We start from the raw sequence: 24,719 nt of genomic DNA, 5'->3' as shown, positions 1-24,719 counted from the left end.
AAATAAAAGTAGACTCTTTACAGATTCAAAAGAAGTATAACTCTTATCTGTATGACCAAAAATGACAAAGTATTTTTGCATCATGTGCAAGTGATCACTGCATCTCCATGTTAGCTGTCATGCAGTGAGCGTGCTACTATTCAGCTTTCACACTCCGCACAAACACTTAAATAGCGCACATTTTTCTAGGTTAAAGTGAGCGGCCATTAGGGCTGACTGATATATCGCATGCGATTTTCACGCGCATTTTGTCAGTAAAGCCGGTTCCCTGATTACCGCTAAATCGCCATCACCTGCTTTCAAATGGAGCGGCATTTAATAGACAGAGCCGTAGTTCACTGACAAGCCACGCAATATCGCGTTCATATCGCAGATGAATCGCCTTCGATAATGAACGCGATATTGCGTGGCTTGTCAGTGAACTACGGCTCTGTCTATTAAATGCCGCTCCATTTGAAAGCAGGTGATGGCGATTTAGCGGTAATCAGGGAACCGGCTTTACTGACGAAATGCGCGTGACAATCGCATGCGATATATCGGTCAGCCCTAGCGGCCATGTAAAGTTACTACTTACATGTTTCAGGTGATAAGCCATATTTGAGGTTGATGAATGACAGGTAAGCATTTGGATGTCCTGCCCGATGTACTGTTATTACCACATAGACCAGCTGTTAACGATCTGTCCGTCACAGACTGCGTGACTTTGCCACTTCCTGTGGAGTTTTTTTTTTTTTTTTCTTTTCTCCCGTGACTAAAAGTTTTGTCGACTAAGCTCCTTCAAGTCGACTAACGGTAAGTCGACTATTGGGGGCAGCCCTAATAATTTGTATTTCTTTTTAAGTCTTGCCAGTGTTTAAACCACTCAGCACTCACACTCTCTCCACTCTCGCTCATGCACACTCAAAGCACGCACGCATAAAGCCGCCTCACAAACGGCTCACGAGTACCAAATTGCACTTAAATGGTCAAATACACACAAATGTATGTACAAAATTACTGTCTTGGCGAGTATGCACGTAAACACAGTCTGTTTTCTCTTTAGTGAACGTAAACAGTTGAGAAAGGAAATGCATGTGTAACAGAATATTGGACGTGTGCATTCGGTCTTAAAGTGACAGCAGCCTAATAATCCCGATGCTGTCTCTGATTTATTCTTTGTATTTTGTTGTTTGATTAACATTTCCACAAAAATATTAAGCAGCACAACTGTTTTTAACATCGATGATGTTAAATCGTGTATCTTTTTAAATCAAAAAGATAACATCTCAAATAAAGGATGTCATTTAAAAAAAAAAAAAAGAATCCTGAGGATGTGCCATCCAGGATCATGTGATCATAAATGGTATGTTTACTTCCTTAAGGTGACCATGATCACATTTATCTTTATGCTATGTAGAGGGCATTTTCAGCCTGTTTACATTATTATACTTTACTCAAGTGCCTTATGAGTAAGTACATAAAATACATAAATGTAAATGTCAAAATACATAAACAAATATAAATACAAGTTCAGTCAGCCTTTCAAAATGCCTAACACCCTAAATAGTGCATGATATGCCCCACCAACTGTGAGAATTTTCAGATATAGTTAGTGTATCTGTCAGCTCTGCATCTGTAGTGCTCATGCGTGTGTAAAGGTGAATGGGGTGGTGTGATTTGAGTGGGTTGATTTGTGTGTGTGTGGGCAGAGAGAGTGTGAGGCAGCTGGTGTGGTGGGAGGCCGGCACTCGGGCCGGTCTTGTGACTGAGACATCAGCCCTGAGCTCTCAGCATTGTGTCTGTGTAGCTGATCATCTGAGCGTCTCTCTGAGAGGGGAGCGGCGGCCAGAACCCAACAAGTTCCAGCAACAAACAAAGCGCTATTTTAGAATGAGGTCATTCCTATGTGGCTATAGTTTGAGGGTGTTTACTAATAAAGCACACAGTGGGAATGCAGGCTGTTTGCATAATTATGACAACATTAATGAGAGTGTTAAGGTTTAGATTAATTATAACAATGTTTGGTGTTATCAATATTTAACTATCTTAAAGGGATGGTCTGCCCAAAAATTTAAATTCTGTCATCATTTACTCATCCTCGTGTTACGTTTTCAAAATTAATCCTGAAGATGTGCCACCCTGGGTCATGTGATCATAAATGGTATAATTACTTCCCTAAAGTGACCATCACATTTACATTCATGCCATGTGGAGGCCCTTTTCAGCTATTTACATTATCATTACACTTTACTTAAAGGGAAAGTTCACCCAAAAATGACTGCCATCGCAACTACCACATTGACTAGGGTTGGGTATCGTTTGAATTTGAACGATTCCGATTCCGATTTCGATTCCTTGTTTCGATTCCGGTTCCTAACGATTCTCGATTCCGATTCTTTTAAGAGGCAGGGTCAAAAAAAGTTTAGGAAATTTTAAATGAGCTAGCTAACCAACGGTCTTTCTGAAGGAAATAGTCTGACCTTGTTCATCAATTTTAATTCTATGAACTTTTTACTTTTTATGAACTTTACTATGAATTTCTCACAGGGCTGTTTTCAACTACAATATAAATATCAAATCTATGAACTTGAATATAAATATTATAAATTATGAATATATTAAAAACACATTTACACATGAGTATAGGCTGCATTTACACTGCAAGTCTTAATCGGATGCACAAATCCGATCTTTTGACCATATCCGATTTTTTGGCCAGTGTGTTTACACTCACTTTAGACGCGACTGGTATCGATATCTGTGTTTACATTAGGCTACTTCCTGCCCCAAAATGATCGTCACTGATATGCACATAGTAGATCCTCGGGTTTTGAATGGCCGTGCTATTAAAATTATTTATATAATTCATGGAGTGGCCATGATTAGCCTGTCAGAATGGATAAGTTAACAGCTGTCATGGGTGTATTGCAGCGCGAATTCTGACTGAACGGATATAGACCGGAAAATAAAGGTAATTTGTGTTTTATATTTTATCTACATTTATTAGTTTTAGAATTCCGTTTTTTGAATGAATTCGAGCGAGCAAGGGAGAGAGCGCGCGCGTGCGAAGCTGCTGAATATATGTGTGTGCGCAATTTCTTTCATGTTAGACAAAGTTCCCACATTAATATTGAGCTGCGAATTTTTAGTGCAAGTGCATACATGCACGTCTGCTTCATAATACAACATTGAAGCTATAGTTTAGTGAGCAAACGTGCCGCCCTCGCCGTTTGATGGCTTGGAATTACAATAGGAATCGGATATGCGTGTTTAGACGTAGGTCGCATGTTCAGAGATCGGATATGTATCGGATTTAAAACCACATTTGGAAGTGGCTCAGATCGGATACGAAAAAATCGGATCTCGCGTGGATTGCTAGGCTGGGGGTCGGAGCCAGAGGAAGAGGCAGCGGAGGACGGTCGGCGCAGCGCATCAAAGAGATTTATTTATTTATCATGTTCGACGTGCACCCTCCTATGCACGAAACAATCTTGCCGCAAATGTTGCATTTTGCCGAGATTTCGTTCTATTTAGAAAATTGAAGCCACACTTTGGACCGCCGACGCACGCTATCCATGTTCGACTCGCTCGGTTATGCCAACACTTTCGGTGGACGCTTCTTCGTTGGTGTTAAGCGGTTTCTTCTTCCAGTCGGCGGACTGGGAATCGAAACTAGGAATCGAAATTTAAACTTTTGAACGATTCCGGGAAAATCGCAAAGCTAGTCCCGGTTCCAATCGATACTCGATACTCGATACCCAAGCCTAACATTGACGCTTCAAAAAGTTTATAAAGAGATCGTAAAACTAATTCACATGAATTGAGTGGTTTAGTCCAAATTTTCTGAAGAGAATCGATCACTTTTATATTAGGGGTGTGACGAGAAAGGTATCTCACGAGACGAGACGAGACTCGAGATTGAGTTCACGAGACGAGACAAGATTTTTACACACTATTTTTAAGAAATCCTCAATGGCAAAATACATGACTAGAAAAAATATTCTGCAGGTGTATTTGAAATGTTTTAACTAATCATCTTGTAATGAATGTAATTTCAGTTCTACTTTCTGAGTATGAATTATCATATGCAGTAAAAGAACAACAATACTCAAGTACTGTAAAAGGTTTTGCCACTAACTCAAATGACTGACTTCTCTCCTGTATGATTTCAGTCTCTTCAGATCTTACTGTACATGATTTATGAGCTTCTACAACTTTTGACCTCCTAACTGAACTCTTTTCCACAAACTGATCATAGAAATAAAAACAGTATAAATAAAAATGGTAACACTTTACAATAAGGTCTCATTTTTTAACATTAATTAACCAACATCAACTAACAAAGAGCAATATCTTTGCTACAGTATTTATTCATCTTTGTTTATGTTAGTTAAAGCTGCTGTCCGCAGTTTTTCCTCTTTGTCGCCATCTCTGTTTGAAACATGCGATTGCAGTCATATGCGGAACAGTTATCTGTACGTGCGTTGTGCGTCGGCACAGCTCGTCAGCGCGGATGAATCTAATGTTTGCTGTCAGTCAGTGTGGATACTGTACTTCAGAATCACAGATTCTGCATCTTGAAAGTATGACCAATATAAGAATTTTCACTGAAAAATATCATCTGAACAAGTAAGTAACATGTCTGCCACTTTTGTTCTGAAAAAAGCATTAGGCCTACAATAAATCACGCTGCCAATGATGATTTATTCTAACGATCACTTAGCTCGGATCATGCCAAACCGTGCAAATTATTATTACTGTCATACTTTGTTCTTAAATTGTTAATATTAACAACATCAGCATTGCGTGACTGTGTATTTAGTGTGTATTAGCGTTACCTGTAGATTTCAATTTCTGTATCCACTCCACAGTCCAAGTCTTTTGCTTTTTGACTACGGGTGAATCTCCAGTTGTCACTGATGATTGTCATTTGGATCTTTCTGGATTACAATCCACCATCAAAATGATAAGTTTAATTATTTCAGCTGCTGTGAGAAAAAGCTATAAATGTGCCGCTACCGGCAGCTTCCTCAGATGATAACCGATTAGCCTGGGACTCCTTCCTTTGTTTACGGACGTGACGTAATGACGCACAGAGGAACTGCTGCATGCTTTAATTTCCCGCGGAAATCCGCCATGTCGCTCTTATTATAAAACATTATTACAAGCTTACAGTTGTGAATCGAGACAAGATAATTAGATAGTTTTGAACACTGGCTGGATATGTACTTGTTCAAAAGTTTATTTTGGATAATTTTTAACCAAAAAAAGTTGCGGACTGCAGCTTTAATAAAAATAGTCATTCATTGTTAGTTCATGATAGTTCACATTGCATTAACTAAGGTTAACAAATGAAACCTTACTGTTTGTGCTTAATAAGATTAAGAGAAAACTGTTATTCGTTTTTATAGTAACACTTATAGTAACAAGTGCAACCATAATCGACCCTCTCAATATTCAAAGTGCAAATAAGACCAAATTTTTCTTTGATACAGAGCTAAGAGATGGTTACAACTACACTGCCCAGCCTAAAATAGCTTTCATATTGAGAGATATTTGCATGCATCAGGGAGCCGCTTTCAAAATGTGGGGTATTGAAATTGTGTTTGAATATGCGCTCGCGTTTACTTTCACTTTCAGCGATCGCGCGTACTCTTTAAATATGGAGCGGCGGCGACCGTTATCCAACTGAATTAAATGTTTTTTATTTAAATACAAAGCAAAACGACAGTGGAGGCGTAATGTAAACGTAGCGGTGGCATATTCTTTCCTAATCATCCTAACACTCTGTCATGGCAATATCACGAGACTACTTTACGCGTGTCACGAGATCTCGTCACACCCCTACTTTATATGATGAAAAAATTTAATTTAGGCTTTTATTCACATATAAACATTCATCAACGCACACAACAGTTGTGGTAAACGGAAGCTCAAGCATGTTTGCTTGATGTGCGCGAGAACCAATGAGGTTCATTCTCATGTAACGCTGCGCGTTTGAGCTTCCACAAGAACCAGTGAGGTTTGTTCACTGATCAATGTTTATATGTGAATAAAAGCCTAAATTCAATGTCTTCAGTATATAAAGCAATCGTGTCTCTTCAGAAAATTTGGACTAAACCACTTTACGATCTCTTTATGAACTTTTTGAAGTGTCAGAGTGTTGCGTAGCAGTCTATGGAGGGACTGAAATCCTTTTAATACAAAGTGTTGTCAAAACATAAACGTGTAATATATAATTCAAAATGCTTGACACTGAAAAGAAGACAGAAAAGAAGGTATTTTAAAGGTGCCCTAGATTATGTTTTTAAAAGATGTAATATTTACATCTAATATTTACAATATTTACATAATATTTTAAGTCTAAGGTGTCCCCTGAATGTGTCTGTGAAGTTTCAGCTCAAAATACCCCATAGATTTATTTTGGGGCATCATTATAAACGCGCCGATTTTATGCTGCGGCCCCTTTAAATCCCGTGCTCTCCGCCCACAGAGCTCGCGCTTGCCTTAAACAGTGCCTTAACAAAGTTTACACAGCTAATATAACCCTCAAAATGGATCTTTACAAAGTGTTCGTCATGCATGCGGCATGTATGCGTCGGATTATGTGAGTATTGTATACTGTTATATTGTTTACTTCTGATTTTGAATGAGTTTGATAGTGCTCCGTGGCTAACGGGTAACGTTTATGCTACACTGTTGGAGAGATTTATAAAGAATGAAGTTGTGTTTATGCATTATACAGACTGCAAGTGTTTAAAAATGAAAATAGCGACGGCTCTCTTGTCTCTGTGAATACAGTAATAACCGATGGTAACTTTAACCACATTTAACAGTACATTAGCAACATGCTAATGAAACATTTAGAAAGACAGTTTACAAATATCACTAAAAATATCATGATATCATGGATCATGTCAGTTATTATTGCTCCATCTGCCATTTTTCGCTATTGTTCTTGCTTGCTTACCTAGTCTGATGATTTGGTTGTGCACATCCAGACGTTAATACTGGCTGCCCTTGTCTAATGCCTTTTATAATGTTGGAAACGTGGGCTGGCATATGCAAATATTGGGGGCGTACACCCCGACTGCTACGTAACAGTCGGTGTTATGTTGAGATTCGCCTGTTCTTCGGAGGTCTTTTAAACAAATGAGATTTATATAAGAAGGAGGAAACAATGGAGTTTGAGACTGTATGTCATTTCCATGTACTGAACTCTTGTTATTTAACTATGCCAAGATAATTTCAATTTTTCATTCGAGGGCACCTTTAAAATGTCAGTGTTTTTTGTGTCTTAATAGCTATGTTTGTGAATTTAAAATTGAATATCGCTTAAACATTTGTGAGTAATACAGCATTTCCATCCCATATGTTCAAGGGAACAAAATCATCACTTCCTGGGAAATGGCACAAAACATCTGTAATAAAAATTGAAGTTGCTGCAATGAGGGAAGCCACTGTGGCTCTTTTTTCCTACAGTACATCATAAATGATTTGCGTCTCAGAGTGCACAGATGAAATGCAATAAACGCTGTCATGTTATCTTGCGTTCGGATGCATGGTGTTTAGAAATGCAATCATGTGAGATACTTCTGGGAGGTCATTATTCCAAATCATTCTGATGACAGACTTTGGCTCAGGCATTTCAGAATGATCAGACCAACATTTCAGATGCTGTGCAATGAAACTGGTCTGTTATCCAATCACATTCACTTAGTTTTGAGACAAAGTCACATAGTTTATGCTTCTGTCGTCTTATCAGATAAAAAAATGTATCCGCCTTAATTGAGCACATAAGTTGTTTTATGTGCATTTTAGAATTTATTGCGCATCTTTGTGTTTCCATCCAGCATTTTTTAAAATCCCAAAATGCGCATAAAAAATAGGTGGATGGAAACGGCTAATGTTGTTTTGGACCCCACTCACTTTTAAGGACAAAAATAGTTTAAACATTCTTCAAATATCTTCTTTTATGTTCCAAAGAAGAAATAAAGTCATTCAGGTTTGGAACAACATAATGAGGGTGAGTAAATAATGACAGAGTTTGCATTTTTGGGTGAACTGTCCCTTAAAGTACTGACAAATTAGTGTGTGAAGTCCATTTTGTGCATCCCAAGCCATGCATCCCATGCATTTGAGCCGGCCACTTTTAGTCCAAAACCAACTGATGTAATAATTGTGTTTTATGATAGTGACATATTCCCTTTTATGTGTAGATTTTAGCTGTTCACTCTATCCAGAAGTCTGGCTATTCATGACATATTTATGCAAATTCCAAGGGTTTGCATTTGGAATAGTGACTAATGTTAGTAATCGTGACGCAGCGGAGCTGAAGTAATTCTCATCAGGATGATTATAAGGTGCGTCTATCTTGAATGATTCAGTTCAGACGTGTACAGCTGTGAACCAGGTGTCATGATGTCTCATTATATCGCTCTGTCAGTTAGTCAGTCATGCACGTAAGCATATAAACATCGTTCGAGAGGGTGTTCTGAGAGGGTAGTTTGCAGCTTCTTGGCCATTGGCTCAGAGATGCTGTTGCCATGGAAACTGATGTGCTAGTTGTTGCTGGGCTTCAGATGGGAGCCGGTGCTGGAAGAGATCCTTCTCCTGAGTTTTGGCCGGAGTGTGCTTGACTGCTCTGACACGCCGCTTATTAACAACAGCCTCTCGCCAATAAACCACTCCACCTGCATCAGATGAAGTTGGATATTTCTGTCTTTTACATACATCATGATCATCTCTATCAGACATTTTTATTACAATTTTTAACTAATAAGTGATTTACTTGATGCTTGTATACAAAGTGAAATATGGTACCCTATAATAAATAGTAATCAAGTTTGTTCTCTTGTGAAACCCAAAACTTTCTTTGTGTCTGTGTATATATAAATAATATATAATAACTACTTTATATACAGTACCAAAGTTTGGGGTCAGTAAGATTTTTTAATTGATGGCAATTTGTTTTGGAAGAAGTCTCTTATGTTCACCAAGGCTGTGATTATTTTGTCAGAAATACAATAAAAACATGAGGATATGAGGTTTTGATCCAGAAATCATTTTATATCATTGTTGAAAACAGTTGTGCTGCTTAATATTTTTGTGGAAACCAGCAAAAAAAGGTAGTATTAAATATATAAAAAAGTTTGTATTATTTTATACATTAATTATAATATGATGTATAAAAGTGACTTGTGAAGTGGTGATTTGAGTGGTGAAATAAACGAACCGTTGAATCAGAGATTTGAATCGGTTCATTGAAACACATTTTGAACTGAAAATGAAAATGAATGACTTGGTCTGCTGTGTAAGGGATGGCTTGACGTATTCTGTGGTCAGAATGGTTTAAAATGGAGCAGAAGGCTGGATGAGGAAGCTGAGGGCTGTGGAGTCATTCTGGAGTTTGACTCTCTGGGTGTATATGACAACCACGTACTAAAACTGAAAAGTTTTTCCTTTGCGTTTTTCACGTACAGACAACACTGTTGTCAAAATGATCCCTGTTCACACAGATCTGCAAAAACAATTAAAAACGCTGTATTATTCATGCCAGGCTAGTAGTTGGTGAGAAAAACTATGCGCCTATAGACTGAACATATGTAATGTGCATTCACAAGGCATCACCGTTTTCACAAGACGATAGCGGTATTGTTTTCAAAAACGTGCATCTTGAAACCCGTTTTCAAAAGTTTGTATTTTCAGGCCCCCAGAACACTGTTGTTGTGTAAGTGAACGGCTAAACACATAAAAAGTTTTCAGTTTTTAGTTGAAAACGGTGTCGTGGAAACGGCCCCACAGACAGTATGTGTTTGTAAGAATGGGAGGGCCACTGGTGTTATGACTGCAGCTTCTGGTTGTCTCCAGCACACTTCCTCTCCCTCTCTCTCTGAGGCTCACAAGAGGAACTCACTGTTAAGCTCAGTGACCACATCTGCTGTAATGCGCAAACCCGGTGTATCAGTGGGTTATTTTGCTGCAAACAGCAATTTGAGCACATAGTTTCTCTTAGAGTTGCCTAATGAACAGAACTTTTATGATTCCCCCTTTCTGTTAATACAGAACTCTTAGCATGGGAGTGTTGACATTATATACGGTACATATACAGTCCAAAAGTTCCCATTTAAAATTTGGGATTCAGATAAAAGAAAAGGAAGAAAAGTCTGTTTTTTCTCTAATATTCTCATATAAATCCCACTGCATATGTTTAATCCCTGTTTTTATCAATGTAATGCTAATGATTGTCTCTCTCTCTGTCTCTGTCAGGTTTTGGTCCGTATGAGGCCACTGTCTTGCAGATGAGCCATCAGTGGGGGCTGTCGTGTCGCAGACCCAGATAGTGACTGGCGGCTGCGGCCCAGGCCCCGCCCCCTCCCAGCATGCCCAACGCTGTTCGCGCAGGGAGTCTGAAAGACCCCGAGATCGCAGATCTCTTTTTTAAAGAAGACCCCGAAAAACTCTTCTCAGACCTGAGGGAGATCGGTCATGGCAGCTTCGGCGCTGTATATTTTGTGAGTACTTTTGAATCTCCCAAGAAAAATGGCATTTCTGAAGTTATAATTATTCTTCTACTGAATTGAATTTGTTCATTTATTCTCACAGGCACGGGATGTGCGGACCTCAGAGGTGGTGGCCATCAAGAAAATGTCATATAGTGGAAAACAGTCCAATGAGGTGAAAATAAATGCTAAATGTTTATCACTGAGTTCTGAGTTAAGACATATTACACATGATTGTGTCTTCCTCCAGACTGTAGCCTATGTAGCCAGGGTAAAATATTTTGATTGCTCATGCCACCCAGAAAGGAGTTTTCCTTGCATAACTACTGTATATGCAGGTCTAATCACATTATGCATTTCATAGGCATTGATCCATTGGCAAAACTTTTTTAGCTTTCTAATCGACTCTCATCTTTTTTCCAGAAATGGCAGGATATAATAAAGGAGGTGAAATTCCTTCAGAGGATAAAGCATCCAAATAGCATAGAGTATAAAGGATGCTACCTGCGAGAGCACACAGCATGGGTAAGAAACCTGACCCTGCTAGCAGCTCACGTAGCCTTATGTGGCAGTTCTGCATATGATGTAACAATATTTGTTTTCTGTGTTCATGGACAACATGCTGAAATGTGTCTCTGTCTCTCTAGCTTGTTATGGAGTACTGTCTGGGGTCCGCCTCAGATCTCCTCGAGGGTAAGTTTGGATGTTTTGATGCTTGATTAATGTGCTGAATAGCTGCAAAGATATGTTGTCTCTATATACAGTATCTCACAGAAGAGAGTACACCCCTCACATTTTTGTAAATATTTTATTATATCTTTTCATTTGACAACACTGAAGAAATGACACTTTGCTACAATGTAAAGTAGTGAGTGTACAGCTTGTATAACAGTGTAAATTTGCTGTCCCCTCAAAATAACTTAACACAGCCATTAATGTCACAAAAGTGAGTACACCCCTAAGTGAAAATGTCCAAATTGGGCCCAATTAGCCATTGTCTCTCCCCGGAGTCATGTGACTCGTTAGTGTTACAAGGTCTCAGGTGTGAATGGGGAGCAGGTGTATTAAATTTGGTGTTATCGCTCTCACTCTCTCATACTGGTCACTGGAAGTTCAACATGGCACCTCATGGCAAAGAACTCTCTGAGGATCTGAAAAAAAGAATAGTTACTCTATATAAAGATGACGTAGGCTATAAGAAGATTGCCAAGACCCTGAAACTGAGCTGCCGCACGGTGGCCAAGACCATACAGCGGTTTAACAGGACAGGTTCCACTCAAAACAGGACTCGCCATGGTCGACCAAAGAAGTTGAGTGCATGAGCTCAGCGTCATATCCAGAGGTTGTGTTTAGGAAATAGACGTATGAGTGGGTGGGGGGGTCAGCCTGTCAGTGCTCAGACCATACGCCGCACACTGCATCAAATTGGTCTGCATGGCGTCCCAGAAGGAAGCCTCTTCTGAAGATGATGCACAAAAGAAAGCCCGCAAACAGTTTGCTGAAGACAAGCAGACTAAGGACATGGATTACTGGAACTGTGTTCTGTGGTCTGATGAGACCAAGGTAAACTTATTTGATTCAGATGGTGTCAAGCGTGTGTGGCGGCAACCAGGTGAGGAGTACAAAGACAAGTGTGTCTTGCCTACAGTCAAGCATGGTGGTGGGAGTGTCATAGTCTGGGGCTGCATAAGTGCTGCCGGCACTGGGGAGCTACAGTTCATTGAGGGAACAGAGCATGATCTCCTCCCTTTGGAGACTGGGCTGCAGGGCAGTATTCCAACATGATAACGACCCCAAACACACCTCCAAGACGACCACTGCCTTGCTAAAGAAGCTGAGGGTAAAGGCGATGGACTGACCAAGCGTGTCTCCAGACCTAAACCCTATTGAGCATCTGTGGCGCATCCTCAAATGGAAGGTGGAGGAGCGCATGGTCTCTTACATCCACCAGCTCTGTGAGTGGAAGAGGACTCCAGTGGCAACCTGTGAAGCTCTGGTGAACTCCATGCCCAAGAGGGTTAAGGCATTGCTGGAAAATAATAGTGGCTACACAAAATATTGACACTTTGGGCCCAATTTGGACATTTTCACTTAGGGGTGTACTCACTTTTGTGGTCAGCAGTTTAGACATTAATGGCTGTGTGTTGAGTTATTTTGAGGGGACAGCAAATTTACACTGTTATACAAGCTGTACACTCACTACTTTACATTGTAGCAAAGTGTCATTTCTTCAGTGTTAATGTGAGGGGTGTACTCACTTCTGTGAGATACTGTACATCCACCAGTTACAAGCAAAATGAAGCATTTATTTATGGAAGTATTTCATCTTATCTCCAGAGAGACCTCTATAAACCAGATTTTTTTTTTTTACTCACAGTACACAAAAAACCTTTACAAGAGATGGAGATAGCAGCGATTACTCACGGTGCTTTGCAGGGGTTGGCGTACCTCCACTCCCACAACATGATTCACAGGTGAGTTCCCATGTTAGTGTAGAGGAGTTTCTAAGTACCAAATCTGGCTATATATCTCAAATCGATTGATATTCTCAAAGTGGGAAATATTTGCAGGTTAACGCCTTGCTAATATTTTAATGTGATGATAAACATAATGTATCGCAATCTTTTGAATGTTGACATTGCTAGTGCCACATAAAGCAGGGCAGTGTGGTTCAGTTTTGTAAGTTCACCAATTTAACCCTGCTGTTTGACAGGGATATCAAGGCTGGGAACATCCTGCTCACAGAGCCGGGACAGGTGAAGCTGGCAGATTTCGGTTCTGCTTCTATCGCTTCTCCTGCTAATTCATTTGTAGGGACTCCTTATTGGTGAGTTGGTGAGACTTTCAACAGATATAAATTTCATAGGCAAGTCTGCAGGTCGTACTAAATGAGAGCCTAAATGTTGGATGAGTTAATTAGATTTTAAGCATTGAAAGTTCTGTTTAAAAGTTGTTGTTTGGTTTTGCCTTGGCCTGCCAACTACTAAAGATTATTATAAATAGTTTCTGGTTGTATTACATAACACGGAAATCTTCTGTTTTTCTCTAATATTTGCTTTTTCCCCTATCTCAGGATGGCCCCAGAAGTGATCCTGGCCATGGATGAGGGTCAGTATGATGGAAAGGTTGACATCTGGTCTCTAGGAATAACCTGTATTGAATTAGGTGAGATGAAATGATATGATTCATATAGACTTAATTTTTTTTTCTCATAGTTTCTAATAGTCTTTTTCTGCTCTAGCTGAAAGGAAACCTCCGCTCTTCAATATGAATGCAATGAGTGCCTTATACCATATCGCGCAGAATGAGAGTCCATCCCTACAGTCCAGTGAATGGTGAGTGTTAGATTTGAGTTGAGGAAGGTTAATGAACACTAGAGAAATGCTGTGATATTTAAAAATGTCCTGCTCTTTCTTTTCCCAGGACGGACTACTTCAGAAACTTTGTGGACTCCTGCTTACAGAAGTTGCCCCAGGACAGACCCAACTCTGAAGAACTGCTGAAAGTAAGTTAAAGAAAGTTCACTGTTCAAACAGAAGTATGAAGTTCATTGAGTTCTTCCTCAGGATACTTCTGTAATGCTCAGGGACACTGTAAGAATTCATTTATTTTAATGTGATCTTTTTTATCTTCACTGCACTGGCTCTGGCTTTCTGACGTTTTTTTCGCATCTGTGACACAAGGGAAAGTTCATAATGCAAAGCTTAACAATAAAAAGTTTATTTACTGGCCTGGTCGACTTAGTAGTTCAGATTAATATATATAAAAAAAATAGATTAATACAAAAATTAAATATTAAATGAATCAATGAGAAAATTAAATGGTTCCTTCTTTAAAAATATTTTTAATCTAGGCTCACCAAGGCTATAATTATTTTATCAAAAATACAGGAAAAAACAGCAATAATGTGAAATATTATTACAATGTAAAATAACGGTTTTCTGTTTGAATATATTTTCAAATGTAATTTATTCCTGTGATGGCAAAGCTGAATTTTCTGCAGCCATTACTTCAGTCTTCAGTGTCACATGATCCTTCAGAAAACATTCTAATATGGTGCTCAAGAAACATTTTTTTATTATCAATGTTGAAAACAGTTATTATTAAAATTATTAATTTCTATAAAAAAAAAAATAAAAAAAAATCTTACTGACCCTAAACCTTTGAATGATAATGTACATCTATAACAGCTTTTTTAGGAGAATTTACAACATATGAATTTGTGTTTAATGTGTTAATCTACTTGTCCAGTTGAAGCTGATAATATTTTTAAAGCATCTGATCCTTATCTTGATCATCATAACCTCCTCTTGTTGTGTGCAGCATGCATTTGTCCAGCGTGAGCGGCCGGAGTCGGTGCTTATTGACCTGATCCAGCGCACCAAAGATGCTGTGAGAGAGCTGGACAACCTGCAGTACCGCAAGATGAAAAAGATCCTCTTCCAGGAGGCCCACAATGGCCCTGCAGCAGAGGTCCCAGACGACGAGGAGGTCAGTTATTGTAATAGCATATTTTGACCTCCTTTAACCATTGGGGCTCTGCCAAATGTGTTTTACAGTCTTCCTGAAGAGGGGGGGGGGGGGGGGGATTTTATGTCCTGGTCTATAGACATGCATTGTCTCAACACATTCAGGATATTTTTACTGATAGATATTTCTATTTATTTAATGTGTTGTAGGAAGTGGAGCACAGTGCTGGCCGCACGGGCACAGTGAACAGCGTGGGCAGTAATCAGTCCATCCCTAGCATGTCCATCAGTGCAAGTTCACAGAGCAGCTCGGTTAACAGCCTGCCTGACGCCACAGATGCCACCGATGACAACAAGAGCGAGGTGGACCTGATGGAGAAAGACCAAACCATCATACCCAACAGCTCCATGATTCACGTCAAACCGGTTTGTGCATGTCTATTGTATTTACATTCACATTTATGTGAAGAAAAAAAAAAAAAAAACAGTACTTGTTACTTTTGGATGGACAGAAATAGGGCTGCACGATTAATCGCAATTTAACATGAAATCACGCTTAAACCAATTTGGCTTGTGAGCAGTGAGCAGTAGTAAATGCTGCTCCACCTTAAAAGCACTGCGAGCTTGAGTTTCTTATAGCGTGTATTTTAAAAAAACAACACGTGTCTGTCAAACATCTTTTCAAAGATGAGAAGCATTTTTTGAACCTCTTGTCCAACAAAAGACAACATTTAATAACGTTTTCACTACAAACTCACTTCATAACGTCAGCTGAGTGTTTAAAATAACTAGGGCTGTCAAACGATTAATCACGATTAATCGCGATTAATCGCATACAAAATAAAAGTTTGAGTTTGTATAATATATGTGTGAGTAATGTGTGTAATTAATATGTATATATAAATACACACAAATTAATGTATATATTTAAGAGAAATATGTTATTTATGTACAAAAAATGTATTTATATATAATATAAATTATATAAAAATATAAATAAATACATATACTTGTAAATATTTCTCAAATATATACATGGATGTGTTTGTATTTATATATACATAATAATTACACACAGTACATCCACATATATTAGGCAAACTCAAACTTTTATTTTGTATGCAATTAATCATGATTAATCGTTTGACAGCCCTAAAAATAACATCCTTCTGTGAGATGATGTGGCTTCTTACACAGAATAAGGCACGCAACAAATTATTTCATAGCATGCTATAAAGTGATAAAAGCTATGTCGATTAGCATTGAAGTATAAATATACTTTATTATCATGAAAATACCCGGGAAGGCTTGAAGAACTCAAATAAACCATATATTGTCGTAGTCGTGTGTTTGTTATTCATGTTTAATCAATCAAAGCAATTCAAACTTCTGTTTATTAAGCTACAGCAATAGAATGATGCCCATAGGCATTTCCTGGAATGACGTGTGTTATCGTGCTTCTGTGGGGCATATTTGGAGTTTCTGTGCGAGAGTGCCCTCTGGCTTTCAGATGGAGCAGCATTTACTACTGATCACAGAGCCGTGCTGCACTGACAAGCTGCGCATAAAAAACTGTAGCCTTTGCCAAATCGCATGCAGTTTAATTTCGATTAATCGTGCAGCCCTAGACAGAAATTCTTATCGCCTACATGCATTTGCCAGTATTTTTCAATTTTTTGAAAATCATTATTTACATCATTTTTTGGCCAGAATAAACTGCATTGTGGCCCAGACCTTTTGCAGTTTAGTCACTGGCTACATGAGACTACACATTGTCAAAACAACAAGTCAAAACTGCTGCTAATGGTTAAAAAAAGTTTTCATAGTCAAAGTTGAGTACTAAAATGTTTGAAAAATTAATGCAGGACGCTAAACTGTAAATTTAAGAGGTGAGATCTTTGCAACTGCTGTTTGACTGTCTTTCCAATCTAAAGCACATTGAACATATCATGCAAGCCCTATTTGTTCTGTTGTTTTGTTTTGTTGTATTTGTTTTTATGGTAATAATATGCTTAATGTGTCTGAAGGAGGAAGAAAGCTACCCGGAAGAAACTGAGGCTCAGAAACAGCCCACAGAGCCCCAGTCTCCCCCAGCACAGACACCACGGCGTCAGTACCGAAATCGAGAGCACTTTGCCACCATCCGCACAGCCTCCCTGGTGAGATCCAGATTACCACCCAAGAACAGAGTCAGGGAGTCTGTTTGCTCTCTGATCACTCCAAGTTTAATAGTTCACTGTTTCTACAACACTTGAGGTATGAAAGCTGCTTTCTCTTCTGTCATTGTGTGTCCTAGGTGACGCGTCAGATTCAAGAACACGAGCAGGACTCTGAGGTGCGCGAGCAGATGTCTGGCTACAAACGTATGCGCAGGCAGCACCAGAAACACCTTCTGGCCCTCGAGAACAAGCTGAAGGGCGAGATGGATGAGCACAGACTCAAGCTAGACAAAGAACTGGAGAATCAGAGGAACAGCTTTGCTGCTGAGATGGACAAACTCATCAAGAAGCACCAAGGCACCATGGAGAAAGATGTACTGAAACATTATCATACAAAACCAAATCATAAAAGAGCTGAAGATGTGTTGAAACGTCATAAATTATTCATGTTAAAGGTTAAAGACATTGAACAGTCAGAATGTATGATCTGTTTATAATGCATTATTCTGCCTACCAGGCCAAGACTTTTACCAACGATGAAAAGAAATTTCTGCAGCACATTCAGAGCCAGCAGAAGAAGGAGCTCAGCAGCTTTCTGGAGTCTCAGAAACGCGAGTACAAACTACGCAAGGAACAGCTCAAAGAGGTCAGGAAGCCACTCTGGACAGCCTCACTCTCATCCTCATTATATTCCATTACACATTCCCATTTATTGCAATTTTTCATTGCAGGAGCTGAATGAGAACCAGTCCACACCAAAGAAGGAGAAGCAGGAGTGGCTGTCCAAGCAGAAGGAGAACTTCCAGCACTTCCAAGCAGAGGAGGAGGCCAACCTACTCCGCCAACAGCGGCAGTATCTGGAGCTTGAGTGCCGCAGGTTCAAACGGCGCATTCTCATTGCACGTCACAACGTGGAGCAAGATCTCATGAGAGAGGTTAGCGGACAGAGAGCTTGCATGTACATAAACTCATAAATCCAAATTAGGACTCCTTATGTCTCCAGTTTTTGGCTTTAAAATAAGTGACATTAATCTGTCTGACATTTGTCTGTTCTCAGGAGCTGAACAAGCGTCAGACGCAGAAGGATCTGGAGCATGCCATGCTGCTCCGACACCATGAGTCCATGCAGGAGCTGGAGTTCAGGCACCTGAGCACTATCCAGAAGATGCGTGCAGAGCAGATCCGCCTGCAGCACCAAACCGAGCTCACCAACCAACTGGAGTACAACAAGCGCAGGGAGAGGGAGCTCAGACGCAAACACGTCATGGAGGTCCGACAGCAGCCTAAAAGCCTCAAGGTAAAATCACTCTAGTTTTAAAGTCTATGGAAGTAAATTAATGACAAATGTTTTTGAAATAAAAAAGAATTTTATGTTGAATTTGAACAACTGAATTTTTGGAAGCGAATTTGTAAAGCAAAATAAAATGGACCGAAAATTGCCTTTTGAATATTACAGACGGAATTTTTAAACAGACTGAATATTTTGGAAGTGAAATGTGTGTGAAATGAAGTGAAGTGAAAATATTCATTGCTTAAATATATGACAATGTTGAATTTTAGCCCATAAAAACAAGCCCTGAAAATACAGTGCATTAAAATACAAGCATGGTTAATGCAATGCATATTTTTCAATAAGTGCAATTCAAAAAGCTTTTTTTATTTCAAAAACATTTGTCATTAAATTACTTCCATACCAGTCAAGGTTGTAAGTTGCAAAGTCCTTGAAAAGAAGCTTGGTGGGTGTGTAGCATAGTGGTTGAACTGGGCTGGTATTCAAACTGATTAAATAATTAAAATTAAGATTATTTTGGTATTCTGGTGCATGAACAATTTGACCCAGCTGATTGCTTCTATGGATGGGTCACAGTGGTCAACTAGTCAGTGAGGTCAACTAGTTTTAGAATTTTTTTCCCCTTATTTATTTTGTGTATTTATGTTTAGTCCAGTAGCTAGTTGTCCAACAATCAACTAGTTGATTAGTGAGGTCGAATAGTTTTTGAATTTTTTCACCCTATTTATTTTGTGTATTTTTGACTAGTTTGCTAGCTAGTTGGCCAGCAACTGACTAGTTAATTAGTGTTAGGAACTAGTTTTAGAATTTCTTTATAACTATTTGTGTATTTATGACTGATTAGCTAATTATCCACAACAAACTAGTTAATTAGTGAGGACCACTGCATTCAATCCAGCTGTTTTTGAACGCCCCTGAAGAAACCTTTTGCACATCCCTAATTACTTCATTTATTTTGTAACTAATTCAGTTTACTGATGTTTCTGCCAACGTGTTGTTTCTCTGACAGTCCAAAGAGCTCCAGATCAAGAAACAGTTCCAGGATACATGTAAGATCCAGACCCGGCAGTACAAAGCCTTGCGAAACCATCTGCTGGAGAGCACGCCAAAACCCGAACACAAGACCATGCTGAAGAGACTGAAGGAGGAGCAAACCAGGAAACTAGCCATCCTCGCCGAGCAGTACGACCACACCATAAACAACATGCTCTCCACACAGGCTGTGAGTACAAGACAGAAAACAATACACAAAAACTGTTTAACCATCAGTGCCTGATCAAATAACACCAATGATCTCTCTCTCTCTCTCAGTTGCGCCTGGATGAGGCGCAGGAGGCGGAGTGTCAGGTGCTGCGAATGCAGCTGCAGCAAGAGTTGGAGCTATTGAATGCGTATCAGAGTAAGATCAAGATGCAGACGGACGCTCAGCAGGAGCGAGAGAGGAAGGAGCTGGAGCAGAGAGTGTCTCTGAGGAGGGCCCTACTGGAGACCAAGGTCTTGCACTTAAACAACCATTTTCACAGTTTTTTTTTTTCTTATATGTATAAATTACTTTAAATTATTTATCAAAAAACTTTGTTTTAATTCCTTTATGCTCTTGTAAAATATGTCAAATTTAGTATTGTCATATTGTGTTCATGTAGCTACTTTATTCTATAATATAGAATATATACAGGTGCTGGTCATATAATTAGAATATCATCAAAAACTTGATTTATTTCACTAATTCCATTCAAAAAGTGAAACTTGTATATTATATACATTCATTACACACAGACTGATATATTTCAAATGTTTTTTTCTTTTAAATTTGATGATTATAACTGACAACTAAGGAAAATCCCAAATTCAGTATCACAGTAATTAGAATATTGTGAAAAGGTTCAATATTGAGGACACCTGGTGCCACACTCTAATCAGCTAATTAACTCAAAACACCTACAAAGGCCTTTAAATGGTCTCTCAGTCTAGTTCTGTAGGCTACACAATCATGGGGAAGACTGCTGACTTGACAGTTGTCCAAAAGACGACCATTGACACCTTGCACATGGAGGCAAGACACAAAAGGTCTTTGCGAAAGAGGCTGGCTGTTCACAGAGCTCTGTGTCCAAGCACATTAATAGAGAGGCGGAGGGAAGGAAAAGATGTGGTAGAAAAAAGTGTACAAGCAATAGGGATAACCACACCCTGGAGAGGATTGTGAAACAAAACCCATTCAAAAATGTGGGGGAGATTCACAAAGAGTGGACTGCAGCTGGAGTCAGTGCTTCAAGAACCACTACGCACAGACGTATGCAAGACATGGGTTTCAGCTGTCGCATTCCTTGTGTCAAGCCACTCTTGAACAACAGATAGCGTCAGAAGCGTCTAAAGACAAAAAGGACTGGACTGCTGCTGAGTGGTCCAAAGTTATGTTCTCTGATGAAAGTAAATTTTGCATTTCCTTTGGAAATCAGGGTCCCAGAGTCTGGAGGAAGAGAGGAGAGGCACACAATCCACGTTGCTTGAGGTCCAGTGTAAAGTTTCCACAGTCAATGATGGTTTTTAGAAGATTTCTAAAAATCCTTTCTTTGTATTGGTCTTAAGTAATATTCAAATTTTCTGAGATACTGAATTTGGGATTTTTCTTAGTTGTCAGTTATAATCATCAAAATTAAAAGAAATAAACATTTGAAATATATCAGTCTGTGTGTAATGAATGAATATAATATACAAGTTTCACTTTTTGAATGGAATTAGTGAAATAAAACAACTTTTTGATGATATTCTAATTATATGACCAGCACCTGTATGTAAGTTTTATGGGGCTATTCTGGTGCAGCTTCACAAAATCAACAAGGTGCGTGGACAAAAATACAACACAAACACAAAACCAGCAGCACTTGTGGAGTGGAGAAATGAAAAAATCAAAATATGAAGCTTGAAAAAATCAATCAAAAAATCAGCTTCATATTTAATCTATTTAGACAGACATTGTTATGAAAGCATAACAATGTAATTATAATAAAATTACAATTTTATTTTATTTTCAGTGTTCCCAAAATGCACTTGGAGAATTAATTAAATATTAAACAGTACATTTATAATTTAAAAGTAATGATTTGATATTTATGCATTGTCATTCATATTCATCCCTTAAGTGTTTAAGTGTGGCTACTGTACATTCAACTTCATATAAAACCATATCAATAATTAAACTTGACTGTCTGCCCTCCGCTGTGTCTCACAGATAGAAGAGGAGATGTTTACCTTGCAGAACGAGCGCACGGAGCGTATCCGCAGCCTGCTGGAGCGCCAGGCCCGAGAGATTGAGGCTTTCGACTCAGAGAGCATGCGCTTGGGCTTTAGCAACATGGTGTTGGCTAACATCTCTCCTGAGGGCCTCAGCCACAGCTTCCCTGGGGCCCCAGCCAGTTGGATCCCCCATCAGCATCACTCAGATGGCTCTCAGGGGACACAGTGGGGCAGCAGCACTAGTTCAGGGGCCGGCCACCACTACCACTCCAGTCAGGGAGGACCACAGGCCCAGCAGGGCTGGGGCCAAGCCATCCCAGGAGGTGGGCTTCCTCCGTGGGGCCACTCCTCCTCGGGCCCTCCAGGGGCCATGCCAAAAAGCAGTGTGGGGATGCGGAACAGCCCCCAGGCGCTTAGGAGGACCACCTCAGCGGGGCGCACTGAGCAGGGCATGAGTAGGAGCACCAGCATCACATCTCAGATATCCAACGGTTCACACCTGTCCTTTACATAGACGCCAGTGCGTTTGTGCCAACCCTGTACACACAAACACACACGGGGTAGGGGAACGCACTGGCCCACACTAAAGACTGGCACAGAGAGCAGAGCTAACTGCACTCTTCTACCCACCTCCCTATCTTCCCTCTCTTTCTCTCTCATTTCACTTTACTACATGCAGATGTGCATGTCAACTATAGTAAATATCACTCAGGTCAAAAGGTATTCTAACTTTGCATGAAGCTTTTTTGACAGCCATGCAGAGCTAGAGTCAAAAACACTAGTCTGATTTAAAGCTCACTTAATGAGATTCATTTCATGCTAATATTATAAAGAAATATATATATATATAAAAAAATGATATATCTATAAAAAATAGATGTTTATTGATTTAGCTTTACTCCACTTAATGTGTGGATTCATAAACCAAAAGGATGTTGAAAGGAGATGTTGGCCATAATTCTTAATATTTGCTTATAAATGATTAAGTAAGAATACAATCTAAGCTTTCAGCCTGCTGTCATGCTCTTAGGAAAAACTATTTGGGATTTTTTTTTTTTTTTTTTAAAGAAAGAAATCAAGATGGATTGAGTGTGCATAGTATATGTAATGTCTGTGTTGGGAAGAGAGCTGTTGATTTGAGTGAGTGTTTTCATTCTTAGATTTTTAAGTTGGACGAGTACTGAATTTTTGCAGAAAATAATGTGGATAAAAAATTCGTTTTGACAATACCTTACAAACCTTTTTGTCATGTTTAGTCAGCAGGAAAGGTCAATGGGGCCTTGTTGCCCAAGCAGTGTGTTTTCGCAGTTTAGGATTTTAAATCACGCAAGCAAGCACAAATCTGTTCATATCTCCATCATATTTTTTGTCTGTAGTTGCATTAAGAAACCTAATTATGGCCAGACAACCTGTCTTCAGTGTTCTCAGCCTTTGATACACCCTTCATTTTATTAGGTCAGCCAGCTTTCATCTGGATCAGGTGTCTAGATACATTTAGATGTGGTGCTTTCTTGATTATTCATCATATGTAATGTTTTAGGTGTGCAATGCCAGCTTAAAGATATCAGATATATGTTCAGTGCCTTGAATGTGTTAATGATTTAAATATTAAGCAGAGACATGCCAAGATGATTGTTCTCATGTAGCTGAAAAAACACTCAAAATTTTAGAGTCTAAACATATTCCACCAATGTAATGAAGGGACAGTGTTGGTCCATTTAAGCTCTGGATTATGAAGTCTTATTGTGTGTTGGTGTGAATATATTTGGTTGTACACTTAAAGATGAGCTTAATGTAACGCTAAATACTTATGTTAATAAACTTTTGGGGTGCCTTTTAATAGCTGCCAAGCAGAAGCACTTTATGTAGTGTGTCATGTTTCGAGGAATTTTTTTTTTTTTTTAAGCGTTTTCAGCTATGGAAATGATTAATGCAGGTGTAAACTGTAGTGTGTGATGGCGGATGTCCAGTATGTTATCTGTTATTCTTTTCAAAAGATCTATGTGGTAATTTTAAGGAAGTGGTAGATACGAATTCTTCGGCGGTTTTACTAGTATTGTCATGATTTGAAAATGAGTAAGGAAATCAATGCAGAACCTGTTTGAATGTATCCTGACCTTCGACAGGTTTATGTTGTGTTTATGGCACTCTAGGAATGTAATGAACTGTAGAAATGAATGGCTTCATTTTTTTTTTCCTCTGAAGGTCGTGACAGCAGGCTTTGATATGTGATGCTTAATAGGAGCAGGCAAACACTCTTGATGGTCTCATGACCTCCACAATAAATAGTACTCATTCACTACCAGTCAAACATTTAGACAGATCTACTGTTTATATATTAAATTTTTTTCATATTTTAAATAATGGTATATTGAGTATATATACACAACACACACTACCGTTCAAAATTTTGGGATCAGATTTTTTTTAATGTTTTTGAATGAAGTCTCTTATGCTCATCAAAGCTGCGATTACAGTGAAAGCAGTCATTTTGTGAAACTGTTTTCTAATTTAATATATTTTAAAATGTAATTTATTCCTCTGATAGCAAAGCTGAATTCAGAAATCATTCTAATATGCTGTTTTGGTGCTTAAGAAACATTTATTATTTTCAATGTTGAACACGGTTGTGCTGCTTAATATTTTTGTGAAAACCATGATACATTTTTTTAAGATTCTTTGATAAATAGGAAGTTCAAAAGTACAGCATTTATTTGTCTTATATAACATTATAAATGTCTTTACTGTGACTTTTTATCAATTAAATGTGTCCTATTGCTCTTAAATTCTTTGGGGGAAAAAAAGCTTACTGACCTCAAATTATTGAATGGAAGTGTATATTAGAGGAGAGTTGCATTATTTCAAGCAAACAGCTGTTGCCAAGTAGATTCGGAATATTTTATGTATTAAAGTTCTGTTTTAGTAAAAAAATCCATATAGCATTCCGTGTAGCAATAAATACTAATAAATAATTATCTTTTACCTATGTTTGTTTACAAATGCCATGCAGAGATGTTTTTATTTTGTGATGACTCGCTCGATTGTGAGTTTATAATCAGTTCACTGAAAGTGATTCACAGATCAT

At 38.8% G+C, this 24,719-nt stretch overlaps 1 protein-coding gene across 1 annotated transcript in view; it reads left to right on the top strand.

Moving 5' to 3' along the window:
- Positions 1 to 24,023, top strand: part of taok1a (TAO kinase 1a) — a 29,367-nt gene extending 5,344 nt beyond the window's left edge. Inside the window, exons 2-20 of the mRNA XM_048159746.1 lie at positions 10,249 to 10,493; positions 10,585 to 10,656; positions 10,905 to 11,006; positions 11,129 to 11,174; positions 12,859 to 12,955; positions 13,195 to 13,308; positions 13,555 to 13,646; positions 13,723 to 13,816; positions 13,905 to 13,986; positions 14,805 to 14,972; positions 15,161 to 15,376; positions 16,978 to 17,109; positions 17,247 to 17,483; positions 17,627 to 17,755; positions 17,841 to 18,044; positions 18,167 to 18,406; positions 19,410 to 19,622; positions 19,712 to 19,894; positions 21,630 to 24,023. Coding sequence (XP_048015703.1) covers positions 10,362 to 10,493; positions 10,585 to 10,656; positions 10,905 to 11,006; positions 11,129 to 11,174; positions 12,859 to 12,955; positions 13,195 to 13,308; positions 13,555 to 13,646; positions 13,723 to 13,816; positions 13,905 to 13,986; positions 14,805 to 14,972; positions 15,161 to 15,376; positions 16,978 to 17,109; positions 17,247 to 17,483; positions 17,627 to 17,755; positions 17,841 to 18,044; positions 18,167 to 18,406; positions 19,410 to 19,622; positions 19,712 to 19,894; positions 21,630 to 22,148 — 3,072 coding nt within the window. The 5' untranslated portion in view covers positions 10,249 to 10,361 and the 3' untranslated portion in view covers positions 22,149 to 24,023. The remainder of the gene's footprint in view (positions 1 to 10,248; positions 10,494 to 10,584; positions 10,657 to 10,904; positions 11,007 to 11,128; positions 11,175 to 12,858; positions 12,956 to 13,194; positions 13,309 to 13,554; positions 13,647 to 13,722; positions 13,817 to 13,904; positions 13,987 to 14,804; positions 14,973 to 15,160; positions 15,377 to 16,977; positions 17,110 to 17,246; positions 17,484 to 17,626; positions 17,756 to 17,840; positions 18,045 to 18,166; positions 18,407 to 19,409; positions 19,623 to 19,711; positions 19,895 to 21,629) is intronic.
- Positions 24,024 to 24,719: the final 696 nt, after the last annotated feature.

The sequence above is a fragment of the Megalobrama amblycephala genome, linkage group LG16, assembly GCF_018812025.1.
Source record: "Megalobrama amblycephala isolate DHTTF-2021 linkage group LG16, ASM1881202v1, whole genome shotgun sequence".
Classification (NCBI taxonomy): Eukaryota; Metazoa; Chordata; class Actinopteri; order Cypriniformes; family Xenocyprididae; genus Megalobrama; species Megalobrama amblycephala.
Note: the sequence above shows the minus strand (reverse complement) of the source record. Positions and strands in the feature narration are given on the sequence as shown.